The 22,190-nt window shown below is 34.8% G+C and overlaps 2 protein-coding genes across 5 annotated transcripts in view; one reads left to right on the top strand and one right to left on the bottom strand.

Annotated features, from left to right (window-relative positions):
• Positions 1 to 15,914, bottom strand: part of LOC126715955 (DExH-box ATP-dependent RNA helicase DExH7, chloroplastic) — a 40,436-nt gene extending 24,522 nt beyond the window's left edge. For 2 of the 4 annotated variants that reach the window (XM_050416819.1, XM_050416820.1), the window contains exons 1-11: positions 15,486 to 15,914; positions 14,687 to 14,792; positions 14,354 to 14,544; positions 7,175 to 7,222; positions 5,177 to 5,327; positions 4,665 to 5,083; positions 3,600 to 3,818; positions 2,154 to 2,265; positions 1,760 to 1,957; positions 1,374 to 1,465; positions 702 to 824 (exon numbers count right to left, since the gene is read on the bottom strand). In XM_050416819.1, coding sequence (XP_050272776.1) covers positions 702 to 824; positions 1,374 to 1,465; positions 1,760 to 1,957; positions 2,154 to 2,265; positions 3,600 to 3,818; positions 4,665 to 5,083; positions 5,177 to 5,327; positions 7,175 to 7,222; positions 14,354 to 14,544; positions 14,687 to 14,792; positions 15,486 to 15,800 — 1,974 coding nt within the window. In that variant the 5' untranslated portion in view covers positions 15,801 to 15,914. The remainder of the gene's footprint in view (positions 1 to 701; positions 825 to 1,373; positions 1,466 to 1,759; positions 1,958 to 2,153; positions 2,266 to 3,599; positions 3,819 to 4,664; positions 5,084 to 5,176; positions 5,328 to 7,174; positions 7,223 to 14,353; positions 14,545 to 14,686; positions 14,793 to 15,485) is intronic. The other 2 variants (XM_050416822.1, XM_050416821.1) reach the window with 2 other exon arrangements.
• A 4,692-nt stretch (positions 15,915 to 20,606) lies between these two features.
• On the top strand, positions 20,607 to 21,740 carry LOC126715953 (uncharacterized). Its single transcript, XM_050416817.1, has one exon. It carries the CDS (start codon positions 20,690 to 20,692, stop codon positions 21,482 to 21,484), a length of 795 nt encoding a protein of 264 aa, XP_050272774.1. The 5' UTR covers positions 20,607 to 20,689; the 3' UTR covers positions 21,485 to 21,740.
• Positions 21,741 to 22,190: the final 450 nt, after the last annotated feature.

Raw genomic sequence — 22,190 nt, 5'->3', positions numbered from 1 at the left:
AAAATTGAAGTACAATTAGTAAAACTCCATGTCCGAGACCAATCAAACAAGGTAAGGAGCATCAAAGACTTCAATTGATCAATAGGTCTTGATCTACTCAAATGTGCGACTATTTCGTTCTTTCCACACTAACCACATCACACAAACTGGCACCAAATTCCATACATTCAAGGAATGTTTCCCAAACCAACTAAGCCAACCAAAGCGAAGGATGCCACCTTGTCCAGCAACACCCATTGAATCCCAAAAATCCTAAATACTTCACTCCATAAAGCACGAGCAATCTCATAGTGGATTAAAAGATGATCCACCATTTCTCCACTACAACGACACATACAACACCAATTGACGAGCAATAAAACTCTCTTGTTGAGATTATCAATTGTGAGAATCTTACCCCACCCAGCTAACCACAAAAAGAACGACACCCTCTCGGGGACCATCACATGGCAAAAACTCTTCCACGGAAATATATAAGCATTATTTCCACAGATAGCACTATAAAAAGAATGAACATCGAAATTGCCACTCCCAATAAAATTCTGAAGAAATTTATCATCCACCACCCATCTAGGCAATTTTATATAAATATGATCTAAAAATGAGAATTGGAGAAGAGTAACAATGGCAACACCAAAGCTCTAAAAATAAATACACCCATAAGTAGTATGCATCACTGCAAACTAAAAATGAATCTTTACCTGAGTTGTCTTCCCAGAGCCCGTTTCACCACAAACAACAAGAACATTATTCTCCTTCAACAGTTGCAGAATATCACCCTTCAAAGCAGCAATAGGAAGTGCAGCTCTAGTTTTCAACATATCCTAAAGGGAATAACAAGTATTATATAACATAGAGAAAAAACATAATGTATGTACTAATAATGCACAAGGAGATATTAAAAGAACTATAATGGAAAAAATTGGAGTAAAACCGCAGCCATGCAAAGCACTAACAGCATGGAATATAATGATTATCCAGCATATTTATGTGACTTTCCCAAACACATACTGCTAACCCCAAACAATAAGATCTTGTAACATAATGATACTCACAATGGTTAAGAAGCAAATAAAGAAAATATACATACAACAAATTGATTCAGTTTGCTTGTATGGGGGGAGTGGTGTTGAGGGGGGGAGGGGAACACATGTAGAACAGGCCATGTTTCAAAAGAAAGGTGAAATTGGAGTCAAGGTCCTCAAGATTGAATAAAATGCCTAAGACCCAGCAAATGTTACACCTCCTGAGGTACTAGATAAATGTCAACAAAATACAAGGCTTTCAGAATAATACAAGTAAAAGTTTAAAAGTTGAAGCCTACTTGAAGGGAGGTCCTGATAAAGGGAGAATAGAAAAAAGAATATAACAACCTTGTATCTCTGCATTTTCATTTTATTCTCATGTTTCTGTCTCAAATATGCACTCTCTGCTTCTTTCCTTTGATTTACTCCTGCAACATGACCTTGACAAAGTTAAGAGAGATAAATCAAAATTACATTTGTTTTTATGTTTCAATAATACAAATCGACTCGGCCCCCACTAAAACTTTTTAACAAATTTTGGACCTATGTTTATTGAAAGTAAATCAATGACCAGTTAGTTTAGCATCCACCTAATGTCTGAAATATAACACGTATCAAGCTAAGAGCTTTATTGTACTAGCTGATAAAATATTTGAAATTGTTCTCTCACATTTGAGCCCGAGCTTATTGGCACAAAAGAAAAAGATATGAAAGGGATAAATGAATGAACATACTATCAACTAATGAATCAGAGCCAGCACGAGTCGAATTTTCATTTTCTTCAACACGGAGCTTCTGAAATTCTTCTGGAGGCGAACTAACTGTAACATCATCAGAAGCAGCTGAACTAGAGTGATCAGCATTCAATAATGAATCCACAAAATTAGCCCTCCGATCTTCCACAGTGTCTTCCACGTCGGCCAATGATTCCCCTGTAAGGTCTCAAATGTTATAGCAATAGCCAACTACACTTACATGACATTTTAACTACCCCAATAAACAATATAATCTCAAACTACAAAAGAAATTTATTAATTAATCTTGAAAAAGGCAATTAATATACAAAGAATTCAAACACTTTTAAGAGTTTCAACAATAGATCTTAGAGAAGGGAAAAAGAGAAGTCACCTTCCTTCCACTGCATGACAAGAGAAGCATAGGGCTCCGTAACTAGTAGGTGAACTGGGAGATCTGGAAACAATTGACAAAGAGCAAATGCTGCCACTCTATTCTGTGCATCCTGTCATTAAATTAATTCATATAAGTTATATTCACAAATAGCCAGCCGATTATCCAACATGTGAGTTGACTATATATATTAAATGGGATACAAGGAGGGAAGACAAACCAACCATTCTACAAGTGGAAGGAGAAAACCCCTTATAAAAGATAAAATCACTAGTGATGAAAACAAAGTTTTAGAAAAAGGAAAAGAGAGATGAAAGGATGATCCTACCAAAGTGTAATGAGAATATAAAAAATAAATAAATAAATAAATAAACCTGTACTAAAGACACAAACAAGCAGTAAAAATCCGAAGGTCCTCATTTTACATCAACATAAAAATTCAAACCCCAATTTTTTCAATTAAAAGATCATTTCCATCTCATTGCCAACCATGATTAGCCAAAATAATAACATGAATGTTTACAAACACACCACCATCATCCCTTATTTCATATCAGGCATAAAAGTTTCAAATCCAAAGACCATGCATGTTTCAAAAGTCCCACCTCCTTTCTAACCATAAAAATGTAACCCAATAATACCCTGTAGAATCAAATCCTCAGCTGATAAATATTTGGGCAGCTAGAGACCATCGGAGCTTATCAACAAACTTTAAGAATTTTCAGTGAGATAGACAAAGACCCATTGTGCATTCTACATAAGTATGTAAAATGTCGGAAGAAACAAAACTATAATTTTTTTTATAAGTAGAAGCAAAACTATAATTTTAAAAAATAAATAAATAAATAAAACCCTGAAATCCAGGTATAAATCGAAACTCTTAATTATTTGAGGAATAATATCACCATTTTTTTTGTTTAATAAGATACCAAAATGGTGGATGATTGAAGTGAACTAACATTAAATTAACAACCAAAAACAAAACCAAGTGAACAAACATTAAAAGATTAACAATATATTAACACAAGTTAAATGCATCTTTTTTGTGTGTGTGTGGATAAATGATACAAGCTAAATGCATCTATAATGTCAAAATCTACATCAATGACCAGAAGTCCAGAGTCCAGACCACTACAAGATGTTAAAAATAAAAATCAAACAATTAGGACATCAACATACATATACATATGCAGTATGAATATATATGAGCATTGTTCACAGTTACTTCTTGATTTTTTTTACATTAGCATGATATTTTATATTTATATATTCTTGTAATCATGCCATAAACCTTTATATAAATATGTGCTAGGGTGAGGGACTGACTAATGCAAGCCTAGACCTTTTCTCAAATTTCTCTCCATTCTTCTTTTATCTCCCTTGACCCTAATACCTCATATTCTACTATTCAACTAGCATGAACAGCACAGGGAATAGTGAGAGTACCTCAGCAAATTCAAAAGTTTCATCCTGATTTGGAAGCTGAAGGGTAATCAGTCCCCCAGCTTTTCTGCTCTTACCCCTCCCGCTAGCTGTACGCAAAACACTGACAGCATAAGAGAAACTATTTCCTTTGCTATGTACTTTATTAAATTTTGGAGCTTCCCACCCTGATCTTTGACATAATTGATGAAGAACAGCCTTGGGAATTTTTTGTGGGTCCCCCTATCATTGCATATCGCAGAATACAATGAAAATCAGATAAAAATTGCAACAAATAGAAAATAAATAAAAGCATAGGAGCCACACGAAAAGCAAAAGAGGACAAACAATAAGCATTTTGAAGTTCTAATATGAGTCCACCAATTATAAAAGATAAAGGTTTTTTATATGGTAAATAGAAATGTGGACACGCCACTTTATTACAATTAGGGGTGTGCATGGGTCTGGTTGGAAGGATTTTTCAACCAAACCCAACCCATCAACCAACCCAACCCAACCCACATTTGGATCAGTAGGTTGTGCTTACATTTTTTTTTTTTTTTTTGGATAGGGTAATTATGTATTTCATGCCTCGTAAAAACTTGGATTCTCATTAGTTATTTAATTTTTTTTATAATAAATTATTACAATTCACATAATATGCTTAAATTATATTGCGAATTTCCAAATTCATCAAAACCAATTCTTAAAATACTAAATAAATAAAACTAAAAAATTAAAATAAGTGTAATAAAATAAAATTATATATATAGTGGGAAACCAACCCAAGGCATGGGTTTGAGTTGGATTGGGTTGGGTTGGTTTCGTTTCATCAGGTTGGTGGGTTTGATGCACACCCCCAATTACAATGGTGCATCATTTTTTTTTTATAAAGTTGCAATCACGCATCAATATTGTACTTTTAGAGTCTTCTAACACAAAATTACAGCACCAAAAACCTTTTGAATTGTATCTATTTCCAGCTAAATATGAGAAGTAAAAGCTACACATCACTTAAATTTGATTACAAGTCAAATATTTCATATTTTAATCAATGGTATTATTTCCAAATGCCATCTAATAAATTACCTTCTTCCAGATGCCATCCAACTTTTCTAAATTCTTTTCATTATATAATTTTCTCATCTTTTCTTGCTTCTGAAGTTTCAAAACTTCAGGAGGCAAAACATCATTAGATGTCACATCTTCTGAAAAGAAACCACCAAGCTCTACATCATCTGACTCTTCTTCTGCAGCAGGTTTTTCCTGAATAGGTGAACTAGGAGAAGATTTAATTGAATTCTCCTTCGAGCCACAGAAATCCACATCATTTCCATCAAATGTTGATTCATCTGCACCCACAACAAAGGGCAAACCATCTTCAACATTGCACAATGTTGTTATCTCAGAGTAACTGTAAGGCATGGAACTCGTAATTGAGTCCCCAGATGTAAAAACAGCAGCTCGTTCATGTTCTACTTCTAATGCCATGATGTTATCTGATAATCCTGCTCAGAAAAATTAAACAGCCGATTAAAAAATGTGCCCAAAAAAAAAATAATGCTTAATATAAATCAGGAAAAAAAATTATAATTTTTAACCTAGGGCGGACAATTCTTGTTTAAGTTTGCGGATGATATTGCCTGCCTGCTCCTGGCTTTTCTTATCCCTTTTTTCCTTGGCTTTTGTTGCTTCCAACCGTGCAGCATGGTACTCTTTTGCTATAACATCATAAGACCTAGGCCCAGAGACCTATTGCAATTAAAATAAAAGTTGAAAAGAGATAGTCAGTATCTTAAGGAAGAGGGTATATATATATATATGATAGAAAGATAGTAATACCATTTTACATCAGAAACCATAGAAACCTTGGTAAAGACAATCACAGAACATCAAGAAACTACACTTTCTCTATAAAGAGCTAGTCTACATTGCTTTTGCAATCTCACAAATACGCGAAAGGAAAGGCCCATTGACACTAGTGTAAAACTTCATTGGTTTTTATACTGTTCCATTAGTTTTGTTTTATAAGATCTATACGTTAGTAAACCCAAAAATGGATTCATTCCCTCCCTTTATGCATCATGCTCAAATATCAACTCAGTTAGGAACCGAGAATTGTCCCATCCATATACTGTTGAAATTTAAACTTTTAAAAAAAAAAAAAAAAAGAGATTGTGGAATGTGGATCTGATAGAAAATGAATGGATCGATGTGAGGTTTGGCATGCATGTTGGGTATGTAGAGAACTCCACATTTGTTTTTGCTTAGTGTCATATATATATATATATATATATATATTTATAAGTAATAAAGATTCATTGATATTAAAAAGAGAGAGACACCCAAGTACACAGGGAGTATACAGTGGTGAACAAATCACAAACGAACATTACAAAAATCAAGTAAATCCAAAATAGATGAAAAAGGACGGTTTCTCCACATAGAGAACCAGTCCAATAAAGTTCTAAAAAATAGAAGCTTGAGGTCAGGCATGGAACGCTCACTGTCTTCAAAACACCTACTATTTCTCTCCTTCCAAATACACCACATCAAACAATGAGGAACAACCATCCATATATCTCCATTACGATGGTGACCAAATTGACCTTGCCAGCAAGCAAATAGCCCAACAACAGACATTGGCATAACCCAATAAACTCCAAATAAACCAAACACCATATCCCACAACTCCAAAGCAACCGGGCAATGAAGGAATAGATGGTTAACAGTTTCACAATTACACTTGCAAATGTAACACCAATCCAAAATGCAAACCTTTCTTTTCCTTAAATTGTCAATTGTTAGACATTTCCCCAAGGCAACAGTCCATACAAAGAAAGCCACTCTAGAGGGAATGTTCTGCTTCCAAATGCTTTTCCAAGGGAAAAACTGCTCACTATGGCCAACTAGAAGATGGTAGTATGCACTAACCGTGAACCCCTTACTCTTACAAGGCAGCCAACATCTCTTATCCTTCTCGATCCCCCTTACAGGAGTGCTATAAATGGTATTGATGAAGCTCCTGAAAGCTTCCAATTCCCTATTATGCACATCTCTACAAAAATGTATCTCCCAATGGAGGACTCCATTGGTGTACCTAATAAGATCCGCCGTTCACAACCAGTCCCAAGTCCAAAAAAGAAGAAGAGGGTTGTGATAAATTGATGGCCAGCTTAAAATTTAGCCATTTTATTATGAATGGATCCACTACAAATACATGTTAAGATATCCCCTACTAGTGACATGCTGCATCCAACCCCAGATGCAATGAAAGTGAGCAAGGGTTAGCTTGGGCATTCCCTGTAAACAAAACGCTACATCGGCACTTGGATGTAATGAAAACTGGGTAACAATTCTCACTGTTAGTCCAAGAGAATAGGATTTTTATAGGCACTTGGAATACAAGGTTTTTAACTGGGAAACTAATGGAAATAGTGGAAATCTAGAGAAATTGAACTTACAAAATATAACTTATGGTATACAAGAAAAAATAAAGATCATAATGGGGTAGGGATAACATAGATAGAAGTCTTCAAAAAGAAGTTGCTTAGATTAGGAAAATAGTATAGATAATGGTGGCAAACAATTGAAAGTACCTCTTGAAGAGAATCAACTGCATCATCTTCCCAAGTTGTGGATTCGTCCTGCAAATAATATAGAACTATTATTAATTCCTTTACTGCATTAACTATTTCCCATAACAGTATTCTTTTAAATACATATAAAGATACATCGACACACTAGACAAAAATGTTCAAAAGATTTTGAAATGCACACTGCAAGGCAAACCTGATATGGGTCATCAAAATGAAAGAAAATGGAAATGCACTTGATAAACAACAAAACACATTCCACGAGATGGTAGTTGAAAAACCATAATGAATTAAGAAGGCAATGGCCATCTTAAGTACAAAAGCTTGCTAAATAGATAGCACCAACAGCAAAATAATTTTGAGCCTCAAACTTCTAAAGCAGTAGCTGAAGTCAAAATCAGAATTTATTTTACTTATAAAAATAAAAAGTCAAAATTAGAACTCCTTTTTCAGTAGATTTTTTCATTGGATGATTCCTTCTTTAAAATAAAAGAGAAACCAACAGAAATAATTGGGAAGGAGGGGGGTGGAATACAAGAGAGAGAAGATAAGCAAAACTACATTCATCAATGCTCAATGAATTAGGGAATTAATAGTGAATCTCTTTCAAATATAGACTGTAATCCAGGTTTTTTTATTTTATTTTATTTTTTTTGTGTGTGTAAATGCCAGACTATCTCCTAAATTATCACTTTTTGGTAAGTAACATAACAATTAAAAATTTGTCAAGGGAATAACCTAAAAACTTCACTTACCCAAAAAAAATCCCAAATTTCTCAATTAACATAAGCCTCCATTGATGTCAAATATTATTCAATGTCTTGTCATCAAGGGATCTACCCAAGGGAGAAATTATGCTGCCATATCAACAGATTAAACATAAAAAGAGAGATGAAGTATATAGAGATTAATTGAATTTTCTACCCAAGGAAGAAATTATGCTGCCATATCAACAGATTAAACATAAAAAGAGAGATAAAGTATATAGAGCTTAATGGAATTCAGCAACTTTGGGATGTTCCATGGTGTTACATAGGGGATTTCAATATCATTCGCTTCCCAAGTGAACGGTTGGAGAGATCACGCCTTACTCCGGCTATGGAGAATTTTTCTGAGTTCATTGAGAAGCTTAATTTGATAGATTTGCCGTTAGAAGGAGGGAGTTATACTTGGTCTAGTGGTTTGGATCAACCTTCAATGTCCAAGATAGACAGGGCTTTGGTTTCTCATGATTGGGAGGACCATTATCCGGATGTGATCCAACGGGTTTTACCTCGTCCTATTTCAGACTACTTCCCCATATTAGCGGAGGCCGGGAGGATCTTGAGGGGGAAGAGTCATTTTAGGTTTGAGAACATGTAGTTAAAGACAGATGGGTTCACAAAGAGGGTTCATTCTTGGTGGAATCAATACTCCTTCTCAGGTACTCCCAGTTTTGTGCTTGCCAAGAAGCTGAAGGCTCTGAAAGGAGACATTATTCAGTGGAACCGTAGTGTGTTTAAAAATGTAGGTCGTCAAAAGAAAGAAATGGGAAGCCTTGAAATTATTGGATGCTAAGGAAGGAGAGTATGGCCTTTCTGAAGTGGAGATAGGTGAGAGGGCTGCGATGAGATCTCAAATACAGAACCTTCTTTCTTTGGAAGACGTTTCCTGGAGACAGAAATCGAGGATGCTTTGCATTAAGGAAGGAGACAACAATACCAAATTCTTCCATAAGGTGGCTAATTCCAGGAGAAGGTATAATCATATTAGTATGCTAGAGGTGGATGGGGTTATTTATGAGGACGAATCAGAGATGGCGGACCAAGTAGAACAATTTTATAAAAATTTGTACAAGGAGACAAAGGAGTGGAGGCCTTTTGTGGAAGGTTTGGAGTTTGATTAGATTGAGGGACTGGAGAGGGACTGGCTTGAACGGAGGTTTGAAAAGGAGGAGATTCTTCGAGTTGTCAAACAGTTGGAAGGAGATAAAGCTCCAGGTCCTGATGGTTTTCTATGGCCTTCTATCACCATTGTTACGGAGTTGTGGAAAGGGATGTTTTAGCTATGTTTGAAGAGTTTTATCAACATAGTAAATTTGAAAAATCTCTTAATGCAACTTTTATAGCCCTAATCCCCAAGAAGAATGGTGCCTCCAATATTCGAGATTTCAAACCTATTAGCTTGGTGGGGAGTGTGTGCAAGATCTTAGCTAAAGCTCTGGCAAACCGCTTGAAAGAGGTTTTAGATCAACTGATATTTGAGACTCAGAACAATTTTGTGGGTGGTAGACAGATACTTGATTGAATTCTTATTGCTAATGAGTGTATTGATAGTAGGATGAAGAGAAAGATTCTGGGGGTTATTTGTAAGCTAGACATTGAGAAAGCCTATGATCATGTGAATTGGGAGGCTCTTCTAAATTTGTTGAAGAGAATGGGATTTGGGAGAGGTGGTGTAGGTGGATTCGTACATGTATATCTACAGTCCAGTTCTCTGTCTTGGTTAATGGGTCTCCAGCTGATTTTTTTGAGAGTTCGAGGGGATTAAGACAAGGGGACCTGCTATCTCCTATGTTGTTTCTGATTATGACGGAGGTTTTCAGTAAGATGATGAAAAGAGTTGAAGGTGCTAGTTTACTTTGAGGTTTTAGGGCTGATGGTAGACAGGGTAGAGGGGTATGTATCTCGCATCTTTTGTTTGCAGATGATACGATTCTATTTTGTGATGCAGATGAGGAGCAGATTCTACATGTTCAGATGCTCCTTTGTTTCTAGGTTTTGACAGGATTAAAGGTTAATGCTTTGAAGAGTGAGATGGTTCCCATTAGGGAGGTTCCTAATATCCATGTCTTGGCAGAGATTTTGGGTTGTCGAATTGGGTCTTTGCCTATGACCTATCTTGGTATGCCACTGGGGGCGTCTCACAAATCCCCTACTATTTGGAATCCTATCTTGAAGAAAATTGAGCGTAAGTTGGCTAAGTGGAAAAAGATGTATTTGTCAAAAGGTGGAAGATTGACATTGCTTAAAAGCACATTATCTAGTCTTCCAACTTACTTTTTATCTTGTTTTACTATCCCTACGCATGTGGCCAATAAAATTGAGAGGTTGTAAAGGGATTTCTTATGGGGAGATTCCAAGACACATTTGGTGGGATGGGATAAGGTGTGTGCTCCTCTAGAAAATGGTGGGTTAGGAGTAAAGAAATTAACTACTTTTAATAAAGACTTACTAGGGAAATGGCTATGGCAGTTTGGGGTTGAGAAGACAAGGCTTTGGAGAAGGGTTGTAACTCTAAAGTTTTGGGAAGAATGGGGGGGATGAACCTCCAAGCTAGATAGAGGAGTACATGGATGTGGTTTGTGGAGAAGCATCCGAATGGGTTGGGAGGTTTTTAGTAAAAATATTCGGTTTGAGGTAGGGGTGGGGGATAGAGTGAAGCTTTGGACAGATCAATGGTGTGGGGATTCTCCACTTCAATTGACCTTTCCGGTTGTGTATGGGATTGCCTCCAATAAAAAGGCATCAGTGGCCTCTTCTCTTGAACGGTTGGGGATAGGAGAATGGAGAAGCTAGGATGTCCGTTACATTCGGAGACCAAATGATTGGGAAATGGGTGTTGTGGATGAATTTCTCCGTACTTTGGGTTCTAATTTACCTCCAACTGAGAATGGAGACCGTATGCAATAGAAGTTGACGAAGAATGGAGATTTTGATATCCGATCGTTTTATAATAAGTTAAGAGATCCATTGCCCATTATCTTTCCTTAGAAAGGTGTTTGGAAAGTTAAGGCCCCTCGGCGTGTTTCTTTTTTTGTGTGGACTGCTGAATAGGATAAGATACTTATAAGTGACAATTTGAGGGGTAGAGGGATGGACTTTGTTAACTGGTGCATTATGTGCCGTTGTAATGGGGAGATAATGGATCATTTGCTACTGCATTGTGGTAAGGCTTACTGGTTGTAGAGTTTGGTGTTTACATCATTTCGGATTGCATGGGTCTTGCCAAGATCAGTTGCGGATACTCTCTTTGGTTGGTGGAATTGGCTTGGAAAGCATTCATCTAGCATTTGGAATTTAGCTCCGTTGTGCTTAATGTAGTGTCTTTGTAGGGAACGAAATTGGAGGACGTTTGAGAACATGGAAAGTTCCGATGATCAGCTATTGGCTTCTTTCAGTGGCTCCCTTTTTGACTGGTCTAGGGCTTGGGGACTCACCTCTAGTGATTCTCTACCTATGTTCCTTAACTCACTCCCTTGTAATTAGTATCTTTTCTTTTTGTTTTTTTATCTTCTTTCTTTGTTTTTTTTAAACTCTGCCTTATGAATTTCTGCATGAGGTAGTGTTCTTGAATATACATCTTTATTACTTATCAAAAAAAAAAAAAATCGCTAGAACATCTTCTTTTTTTTTTTTTTGATAAGTAAAAAAGATGTATATTCAAAAAGCTGCCTTTATGCAAACAGGGCACAAAGCAAATCAAAGATTACAAAAAAGAGAAAAGCAAAGAACAAAGAAGGAAATTAATTACAAAGGAGAGAACTAATGAACAAAGAGAGAGAATCACTAGATGTGAGTCCCCAAGCCCTAGACCAGTCAAAAAGAGAACCACTAAAAGAAGCAAGCAACTGGTCATGTTCAAGTCCTCAAAAGTCCACTGATTACACTCCCTCCAAATACACCACATCAAATGCAATGGAACTAAATTCCAAACGTTAGACGAGTGCTTCCCCAACAATGACCAGAACGAAGCATATTCAACAACCAACAACTGCACTACCAACAGACAAGACAACGGACAACCTGAGAAACAACACCATAACTATACAAGCAGCTGTCACTCAATATTATACAAGCCACAAAAAACTTGACCGAAGTACTATTTCTTCATGGCATTATTTTCATTATGCAGCCTTATGCCTTCCTCAGCCAGCCCTACTATTGACCAGTCAGATTGGAGGAAAAACAAAAAGAATGCACCAGCATCAGTCAGTAGTAAGGAAGAGAATATGCAATTTGCAACTCAAAACAATAACCCATTGACTCAGGTAACCAGTCCCCTATCATTTACAAATCAGCAACTCAACACAATAACCCTATATCACATCACCAGTCCCTTAGCTCCTTTCATTTTAGATTTCAACCGCATGTTACAGTGGTCAGCAAATTTCCCATTCCTTTCCTATACACTAAAAAATTTAAGCCATATATAACCACAATCTTCAGCGAAACAACTTTTTTGGATGCAAAAGACTTTTTTTTTTTTTATAAGTAATAATGATATATATTCAAGAGCACTACCTTATGCAAAAAAAACATAGGGTAGAGAGAAAATTACAAAGGGAAAAGAAAGAGAAGAAGGAAAAAAAGAAAAGAAAAGATACTAATTACACAGGAGCGAGCTAAGGAACATAGGGAGAGAATGACTAGAGGTGAGTCCCCAAGCCCTAGACCAATCAAACGGAAAGCCACTAAAAGAAGCCAATAGCTGGTCATCCGAGCTATCCATGTCCTCAAAAGTCCTCTTGTTTCGCTCCCTCCAAAGGCACCACCTTAAGCACAATGGAGCTAAATTCTAGATACTAGACAAATGCTTTCCAGGCCAATTCCACCACCCAAGAAGAGTATCCGCAACCGATCTTGGCAAGACCCAAGAGATCCCAAAAGATTTGAACACCAAACTCCACAACTTATAAGACTTTTTCAATCATTCCCAAAAGATCCCAAAAGACTTTTTCAATCATTTTCTACTCCTTTCTTTATGAATGTGGCAGATGCCTACAGCAAAGTTAGCATTTCTCAGCTCTTTATGAACATAAGAGTGTTTGTGGTGCTTAGTCATCCATTCTACCTCCAATCTAAGGCAAAACTCCACTTGTAATTTTATAAAAAATAGCAGCCCATGTGACATCCTGAGTTTTAAGATTTTCCTTTAAAGACTAGAAATATGGAGAAATGTCTTCCAATACTGTTGTTGGCCAAAGCCACATCCTCAAGATTTCTCACCATTTTCAAAGTACTGCAGGCAGAAAATACCCCATAAGCATCAACTTCCAAATTCTTTGTCACTGTTTTGCCCATTCTAGAACACTACCCTTCCACAGTCCAAACCTCAAGTGAAGAAAGGTTTGTTGAAAGTGATAAATACTTTTGACCTCCTCTGAATGTGACGTAGGAGAATTTAAGCCCAAAGATAAAAGGGGAACAAAAACAAAAATCTTTTGACCATTGTCTTTTATTTTTCTATGTATATTGAATGTATTATTACGTCTTGAATAATTCAAAAGGTCATGTGACTAGTGCATGACTATTAATGAAGTTGGATGATTACAATTAAACAGTTGTGTAAGATGAAAGGCTAGGATTCAAGGGTTTCTAAATATAAATGGGCTCTTTTGAATCATTGAAGGCTGCATTTTCTTATCTAATCTACAAAATTTCATATTTGAATATTTCTTGAGTTCTTTGAGCCTAGAAATCAATGTTTTAGAAACAATATAATAAGTTAGTACACTAAGCTTGAAGCTACTAACCATTAAAAAAAAACTACAGTCTGTTCCAGAAAATCTATAAACTACAGAAATATCATTGAAAAGAAACACAAACAAATGAAACAGCAACATAAAATAAATAAAAATAAAAGAAGCATGTGACTCAACTAAACATGAAATTGATTATGTAAGGCCCCAAAAGACTAGTTAAATATTGTACTTGAGATTACATTATATATAGGCAAAACTAAAAGAGTAGTCAAAGAAATGGGCACTGAACATTTTAGTAGTTTTAAAAAGAAACAATTTGAAGGTTGGCCTATAAAACCTATACCCAAATCAAGCTTAAAGAGATCCTCAAACCATGCAACCACGTGTAGAAATAGAAAAGCAACCAGTTGATAGAAATAGCTCAAACTTTCAACTATTGTCCGCCTCCTCAGTTCATTATAAAATAGATTAAAAATGTATTAATGGTATGAAATTTCTGATATATAAAATTTCAGTTGTTCCTTAAGGATCTAGTGAAACGTAATACTACCAAGCATTTTTAACCTATATGTATTCAGCAATAAATCAAACTGAAAAGGAGAGAGTTTGAGCATCTGAGAAGAATTAAAAGGCATATATTTCAATATTTCAATCCTAAAACCAGGGTTTGAAAAAGGGGAAGCAGTGTGTAAAAATGCCAAGGCAGCCTCTCTCTGTACCTCTTGCTGTTGTTCCATGTATTGCCTGATCCAGTCTGCCTGAGAAGGTTGGCGTAAATCTAGAGTATCATCATCCCGCCGCCCCTTGATCTTAACAGAAAATTCTGGAGCTTCCTCCTCAATCTTAGTCAATGGGTCCACCGAAGGTGCCCAATCTTCCCGTGAATTCAATATGACACCAACTGAACCTCCTGAACATGGCATTAAAAGGCAGTAACATCATTATCCAAAAACCCAATGCAATTTCACTCAATTACTCTAAACTAAAAAAATATACCCAGCTTCACTTGTAAAACAAAATCAATAATACAATCATAGCAAATTGAACTCTACCTTCATTCATACGCAGATAATTCTCGCTAGCAAACTTCAATGGGAGCTCATTACCCGGCAAATTCAAGCATAACCAATCAAGACCAGCCTCAAATGTAGCACCCTCCTATTCAAAGTAACATACAAGAGCAATCTTAGGAAGGCATAAGATACTTGAAAGAGCAATAGTATTGCAGCAATACTTTCAACATTTAGTGCCATATCACATTAAAATCTCATTCAAAATCAAAAAACAAAACAGCCATTAAGTCATAAATATCATCCACTCCATCAACAACCAAGCCTTAGTCCCAAAATTTTGGGATTGGCTATGGGTGATCATTAGTGCATTTCATTGTATTCTATTAAATCAAACTCTTTGTTACTTCCTTAATTGAAATTCATAATAAAGTGACTAAATTTTCACAGACTAAGGTGGAGTGTCAGTATTAATGAAAAAAAAAGCCCCTATAGCAATGCCATCAAATTTTCTTTTCCTTTCAATTTTCTCGGAAAATCAAGTGTCTTTGCTTTGATTTTCTTAGCAATCATACACTCCCATTCTTCAGAACGCAAACAATTACACTCGAACTTCAAATCCTTTTCCTTTGTAGCATCAAATTTTCTTTTCCTTTCAAATTTTTTGGAAAATCAAAGTGTCTTTTCTTTGATTTTCCTAGCAACCAAACACTCCCATTCTTCAGAACGCAAACGATTACACTCGAACTTCAAATCCTTTCCTTTGTAGTATTGCTTTATTTTATTTCGATTATTTGATTTTCTCGGAAACCAAACAGAGTGAGAGAGAAATGAAAGCAACCTTAAGAGCGGAGAGAGCAAGTTCAATCTGATCATTGGTGAAGCCTTCACAAGAAAGCTTCTCGTAAACGGTCTTCAGCTTCTTTGCCTTCTGAGCCTTCGACAGTGTATCGTCGACCGCAGCCGAGTCGGACCGGGCCGAGTTGTTGTTGTTAAGCAAAAGCCGGCGGAGGCGGTTCTCATTCTCGGCCGAAATTTGGAGTCTCGGACCGGACGATGACGAAGACGATGAATTTTGCGATTTCGAATTCGGCTTGGAATTATTACTGTTCTGCTTCTGCTTCTGTTGCTGATGCTGTTTCTTTTTCGGAGCCATTTTTGCTTTGGATTTGCAGAGGATTTCGGAGATTTTAATCAAAAGCGTAAGAATTTCAAGAGAAACTCCAAGTCCTGAGGCGTGAAGGAACGACACCGTCTTTGTATTTTTTTTTTTTTTTTTTTTTTGATAGCGTATTTATTTTTTATTTTAGTCTATACCTGTTCACTATATTTCAATTTGATCCCTAACTTTTCAATTGTGTCAATTTGATTCTTAATATTTTAGTATCATGTCAATTTAGTCTCTACCGTTATCTTTTGGATGAAAATTTATGATGTGTTTAATGGTCGAAACAAAAAATTAGCTTACGTTGATGAGACAATAAACTTAAATTTTATTTTGACCGTTTGTCATGTCAGCAATTTTTATCTAAGATATAACATCAATGAATAAATTGACACAACATTAAAAGGTTAGAGATCAAATTGACACAATTGAAAATTTAGGGATTAAATTGAAATATGGTGTAAAGATTAGGGACCAAATATGTAATTTACCTAGAAGAATCTATATATATCTTAGATTTTCTAATCAAGTCCAAATATTTTGTATTTAAATTTAATTGGCAAATTATATTACAACACTTAACTTTATTTAAGGGAATATTTAAATATCACTTATTTTATTGAAACTGAATTTTTTTTGCTGAAAGTACTGTATATAAAAGTAAAAGTTAATTGAAATAGTATAATGAAGTCCATAAATAGTATTAAAAAATACAGTGGGGCCCATAAAAAATAACAAAAATAAGTTGAATAGTAAAATAATTTTAACTTTTCATTTTAATCCGAACGCAGCTAAGTTTTAACTTTGAAATTAAATTCTATAAAGACGTGGTGTAAAATTCAAATTTTACCATTTCAATCTTAACATATCACATCATCTTATTGCCTATTAAAGAATAGGCACAATCACGCTCAATTAATTTTAATATCCATTTAAAAATCCAACTTAACTGTGAATTTATTGAAATGTTATTATATGTGGTAAGATTTATTAAGTTTTAAGTAAAAGATCGATGTAACAATCTCTTATGAATAATGTAAAACATAAATTTTACACTCAATCCTTACTGAATTCGGACTCATAAATTAACGTAAGATCTCTTTTTATTAACTCAAGTAATAAAATAGCAACAAATTATTGGGAAAGGTTTTTCATGTTTATTTTCGTGTAAGAAAGGGGCTAGACACTTTACAATATCAAATTTGTAATTATAATTATAATTATAATTATATATATATATATATATATATACACACACACATTAACTTCATTACACGCATTTTGCACATATGATGAGACTTTTATTCTTTAATTTTTTTTTTTTTTTAAATGTGTTTTTATTTTGGGACAAGACTTAAGTACATGGTGTTCCTTACATTCCCCTTTCAAAGTTTTGTCATATGGATTTTTTCTCATGAGAAGAAAGTGTATTTTTTAATTAAGTAGTCACATGACTAAATCTTAAAATGGGAACATAAAAGACAAAGTATAAGGTATTGTACCTAAATTTTGTTATTTATTTTATATATATAATTTTTATTTTGAGAATCTAATTTATAAGTGGATAAAGTAATTTGAAAATCAACAGGAAAGTGACCCTATTTTTTAAGCAATATTTTAGTAAGAGTTAGAGTTGTATTTTTTCTAGATTGTCCTTTAATTTTGTATCAACTTTAACATAGGAGTGTATTTGCATTTTTGAACCAAAAAAAAAATGAATATCCCAAATAGGAAAAACCCCTTAAATAGTACTGAGAGAGAGAGAGAGAGAGAGAGAGAGAGAGCTGCTACTGTATTTTAAGAATCTCTTTAACTTTAAAAAATACATAAATCAAATAATAAGAAATAAGTATGCTAGAGTGCGATGAGATCAAAAGCCCAGCAACATCATTTATTTAATATTTTAAGGAATGTAGAGCTATTTTGATCATTTGGGTATCATGGGACTATGGGAGCATTTGCGTGATTTGAGAAAAGTCAAAAGGTTTGTTGGAAAGTAGGGGAAAAGGTGTGATTTGAGCAAGCTGAGTGGTAGTGTGGTAATATGGGAAAGCTTGAAGTGGGTTGGACCGATGGGCTTAGGCTTGATCTTGGTTAGGCTTTAAGGGCAAATGGGGCATGTATGGATTTGAGTTTATTGTGTTCAAATGAGGTGGGCTTGGGTTTATTTGTTACAGGTTGGGCTTGTAATCGAGTTATTTTTTTTATTAAAAGATAGTTAAATTGGATGACCCGACCAAGTATTATCCAATTGAAATCTCACTAGCCGAAAGGATTTCAAGAAAACAGAAAATCATATACAAAATTCTAACAGCGAATAAGGAAAAATCTTACAAAGTTATAAATCCATGCAAAAGGATCACTCTTATATGATTTTGCACTTCCAAGAGTCTTTGACTGGGAACCAATATTAATATATTATACCCATTGCAGCAATCTATTATGGAATTACAAGCATCATTCACATGTTTTGGTATGTGGTAATCTCTCATGTAAGTTGCTAAGGAAATTCTCCTAGATAATTTGGTTACTTGGATTGAAGAGAGAACCGTGTTTTCTTATACACGCATTATCTTATGATGTAATTTATGCTTCAGTTAATGAAAGAAAAATGAAGTACTTCACATCCCAAAAAGAAAAAGAAAAAAACAAAAAAAGAATAATTGAAGATGTTGTAAAATAGAGGAAATATATAGACAAGAAAATAAATATGAGAATGATATTATATTTAAACTATTTCCTGTCTAGTGGTCATTCACCACAATATATTGTTTCAAAAACTGATATATACATATATCTCTTTTTCTCTTTGTGTTTCTCTAATATTTCAATGCATCTTACAATGAGAGCAGAAGCTCATATATATAAATAGGTTAAGGAGGAAAGGTTGAAACAATTAAAAGCGGACAAGATCTCCTAAAGTACCCTAAAGTATGTAGCTACTTCTGTTTAATGTGATGGACGTATATTCATCACTCGTGAAAAGGGAATAGTATATAACAAACGAAGATTATACCAATGCATTCAAGTAAAGGATGTAGTGAACAACCTGTCTATAATTATAATAAGTGAGGCTTGAATAGGGGTGGAGGTACATATAGTCTTGGGGGGCCATTCCCCCCAACAAAACTTTTGAAATCCTCTTATAGTGCTGTATAAAAATAAATTGGGCCCCTACAAATTATAATGATTGGTCCCTCCAAAAATTTTTACAGAACCTTCTTGTTGTCAATGGAAGAAAATTGGTCTAGTATAGTTGGATAGGCCACCTAATACATGAGTCTAGACTACTCTTAACTCAATTTAAATCATAATAAAAGAGAAAGCAACCAAGTGGCCCACCTACTTGCACAACATGTCAAGAACCAGGAGTTTCCAAACTATCAAATAGAAGATAGTCTCTGGTTTTAGAGTTTTAATTAGTTATGAAAATTCATCATCTTCACAGTTCACTTCACAGTTCATGCTATTTTTTTTTTTTTTTGTCTTGCTTAGTTTTCTCTTTACTTTGATTTTCGATAATGACTTTTCTTTTAAAAAAATGTCATAGAGATCTGTTCGTTGTTAGTTTTTATGTTATTTCAATTTAAAATATAACAATGATTGCATTTAGTTAGTTTCACAAGTGGACTACACTCAAACAATACACACTTTTACCAAAATCTTATAAATCCCTAATCTCTAGGTGTTTTTCTTTTTATTTTTTCTAAGAATAGAAAAAGGACGTTGTTCCTATTATTTTCAATTTTTAATTGCAATGCGCGTTGCTCGAATTGGTGTGTTTTTCTTTTCATTCTTAGCTTTCAAATTCATTTATTCAGGTCTCATCATCATCATCATTTTTTCACAAAATTTGATCCTTTTCTCATATTTCTAATTTTTTTTTCCTCATATGTTTTTCTCTCATTATCATCATTTCATTTTTATATATTTTAAGTTGATTTTTTGTTTTCCTTTTGAATCCAGTTGCCTTATAAGTTGTACCGACATTGATATGTTTCTGCAACAGAATTTAGGTTGCACTAGAGATAAGAAACATTATCAAGTCTTAACCCCCTTCCAATTTGAAAAAGGAAATTTTTTTTAAGAATTTCACTATGAAAATGATAATGAATGGAATTTATTTTATGAAAGGTCATCATCAAGCACAATTCTAATAGGAGATGCTAAGGCTTTTAGAAAAAAAAATTCTTTTATATATTTATAACAAATTGAACAATTTTTTTTAATCTTATTTGAGTTTTAAAATGTTATAAAATGTTAAGTTTGACTATTTTATATAGAATATAATTATTGTATTAATTATGAGTTATGACTAGTATATAAATATATAATTCAGCCCCCAAGTGAAAAATCCGGCTACGCCCTGGGCTTGACAATTAATTGAAAATGCAGCTGTGTTCTTGGTCAACTTATTTGCTATAAAAGGTGAATTTAGCAACTAAGCTGACTTATTTTGTCTTGCAATCTTGTCATTGTTTGGGGGCATCCTGTGTGTGTAGAATGTTGTTTTAAAGAGAAAAGAAAAAAGGCAAAAGCAAAATGAAACAAAATAAAAACAAACTGGAGGGACACACCTGATGGTATCAAAGTGACATATACACTTTGCAGGTAACTAGTCATCCTCATCCTCGTCCTCATCCTAAATTCGGATCTTACGTACCTTAACCTTGAAACAACAGTCTCCCACTTCCATATTATTATATCTTACCCTTACCCCACTTCCCCTTTCACCACTTCCTTCCAAACTTTTGAAGTAAAAGCAAAGAAAACCCAAACCTAACCAATCATATCAAATAAAGCTTCTCTATCTTATTCTCCTTCTCCTTCTCCTTCTCCTTCTTCTTCATGCACAGCATTCTCACCCCAAACTCACCACCATGGAACCCTTTTCTCTTCCTCAAAGCCCAACCCTAGATTATAGCTCCAGCGTTGACACCTCCCGTCCCTTCCGCTCTGTCAAAGAAGCCGTCGCCATTTTTGGCGAGCGCCTTCTTCTCGGAGAAATGTACTCACCATCTCCAAAGCCTTATAACGTGAACGTAGGAGAAATGTTCTCACCATCTCCAAAGCCTTATAACGTGAACGTAGGAGAAATGTTCTCACCATCTCCAAAGCCTTATAATATGAGTATAGTTCCAAACACTACAAGAAATTTGGTATTTAGCGATGACGATGACGATGACAGCCCTACAAGAAACTTGGTCTTTAGCCACAACAAAAGAGAAGATGAAAGCTTGGTTTTATACACTCTAAAGAAGCTTGAAGCTGAGCTAGAGGAAACAAAGGTGGAGTTGAAGTTGTTAAAAGAGAGAGAGTCTGAAACCGAGGTTGCATTGGCTTCCTTAAATGCTGAGCTTCACAAGAACATGTCAAAGTTGGCCAAAGCCGAGGCAGCTGCTGCAACAAATGCATTGATAGCAAATAGAAACAGAGAAGTTAGAGAGGATCAAGAGAGGAAGAGGGAGTTGATGATTAGAATGGAGGACTCGAACACTTTGGCTCATATATTAAGTTTACGTGAGGAAGGTTATTTTGGAGGGAAAGTGCAGGAGAAGAAGGCGATGAAGAAGAAGCCTATTATTCCTTTGGTGGGAGATTTGTTTTCAAGGAAGAAACGGTCTTCTAAAACCATGCAAAACCCTCTATATTCATCTCCCAACGTGTATAATTGAGAATTTAATGTGTCTTTAATTTGGTATTATGTCTTTTTTTTATCCTTATGTGATTATAAGAGCGTTAATTGCTTTGTGGAGGGAATATGTATGCAAAGGTTATATAACCTTTGCATACATATATATATATATATATAGATATATCTATATCTATATATATTCATGAACTATCTAAACCTTTCCATGGTTAATATTTTGTACTCATATTTGGCAATCTGTTGGAGGAAAATGAAGAAAGGGACTTTGAGTTTAGTAACTTTTAGTTTCCAGTTCCACTAATGACTATTGAAATTTCAAGTTTTTCTTTTTAATCCCCTCGTCGTCTGACAATCATCTTTTGGCCTTTGTTAATAATCAATGTTGATTTTGAATGTTGTTACCAATCAATTGTTGATTAGGAATGGGCATGGATAAAGTCGAACTGAGGTTGAGTTAATTTTCGACCAAACCCAACCTACTTATATTAAGAAAGTAAGAAACTCTAACCCGTCCCCACCCCAAAAAAAAAAAAAAAGAAACTCTAACCCAACTAAACCCATTTAGCCCTAATAATTAATAACTAATAACAAACTCAACACAATTCATAGGAATTGGTTGGTTTATTAGGGTTCCGGTGATTTTGACAATCCTAGTATAAAAAAATTCATCTAACCATTTAAGCTCATTATTCAATATAAACGATTTCAATTTGCACAATTGAACTTAA

Source organism: Quercus robur, chromosome 2 (genome assembly GCF_932294415.1).
Source record: "Quercus robur chromosome 2, dhQueRobu3.1, whole genome shotgun sequence".
NCBI classification, from domain to species: domain Eukaryota; kingdom Viridiplantae; phylum Streptophyta; class Magnoliopsida; order Fagales; family Fagaceae; genus Quercus; species Quercus robur.
The sequence above is the reverse complement of the archived record's forward strand: the minus strand, read 5'-3'. Positions and strand labels throughout refer to the sequence as shown.

What these genes read in the sequence shown, in the direction of transcription:
- LOC126715953 (XM_050416817.1), top strand. Translation starts at nt 20,690, where the DNA reads ATGGAACCCTTTTCTCTTCCTCAAAGCCCAACCCTAGATTATAGCTCC.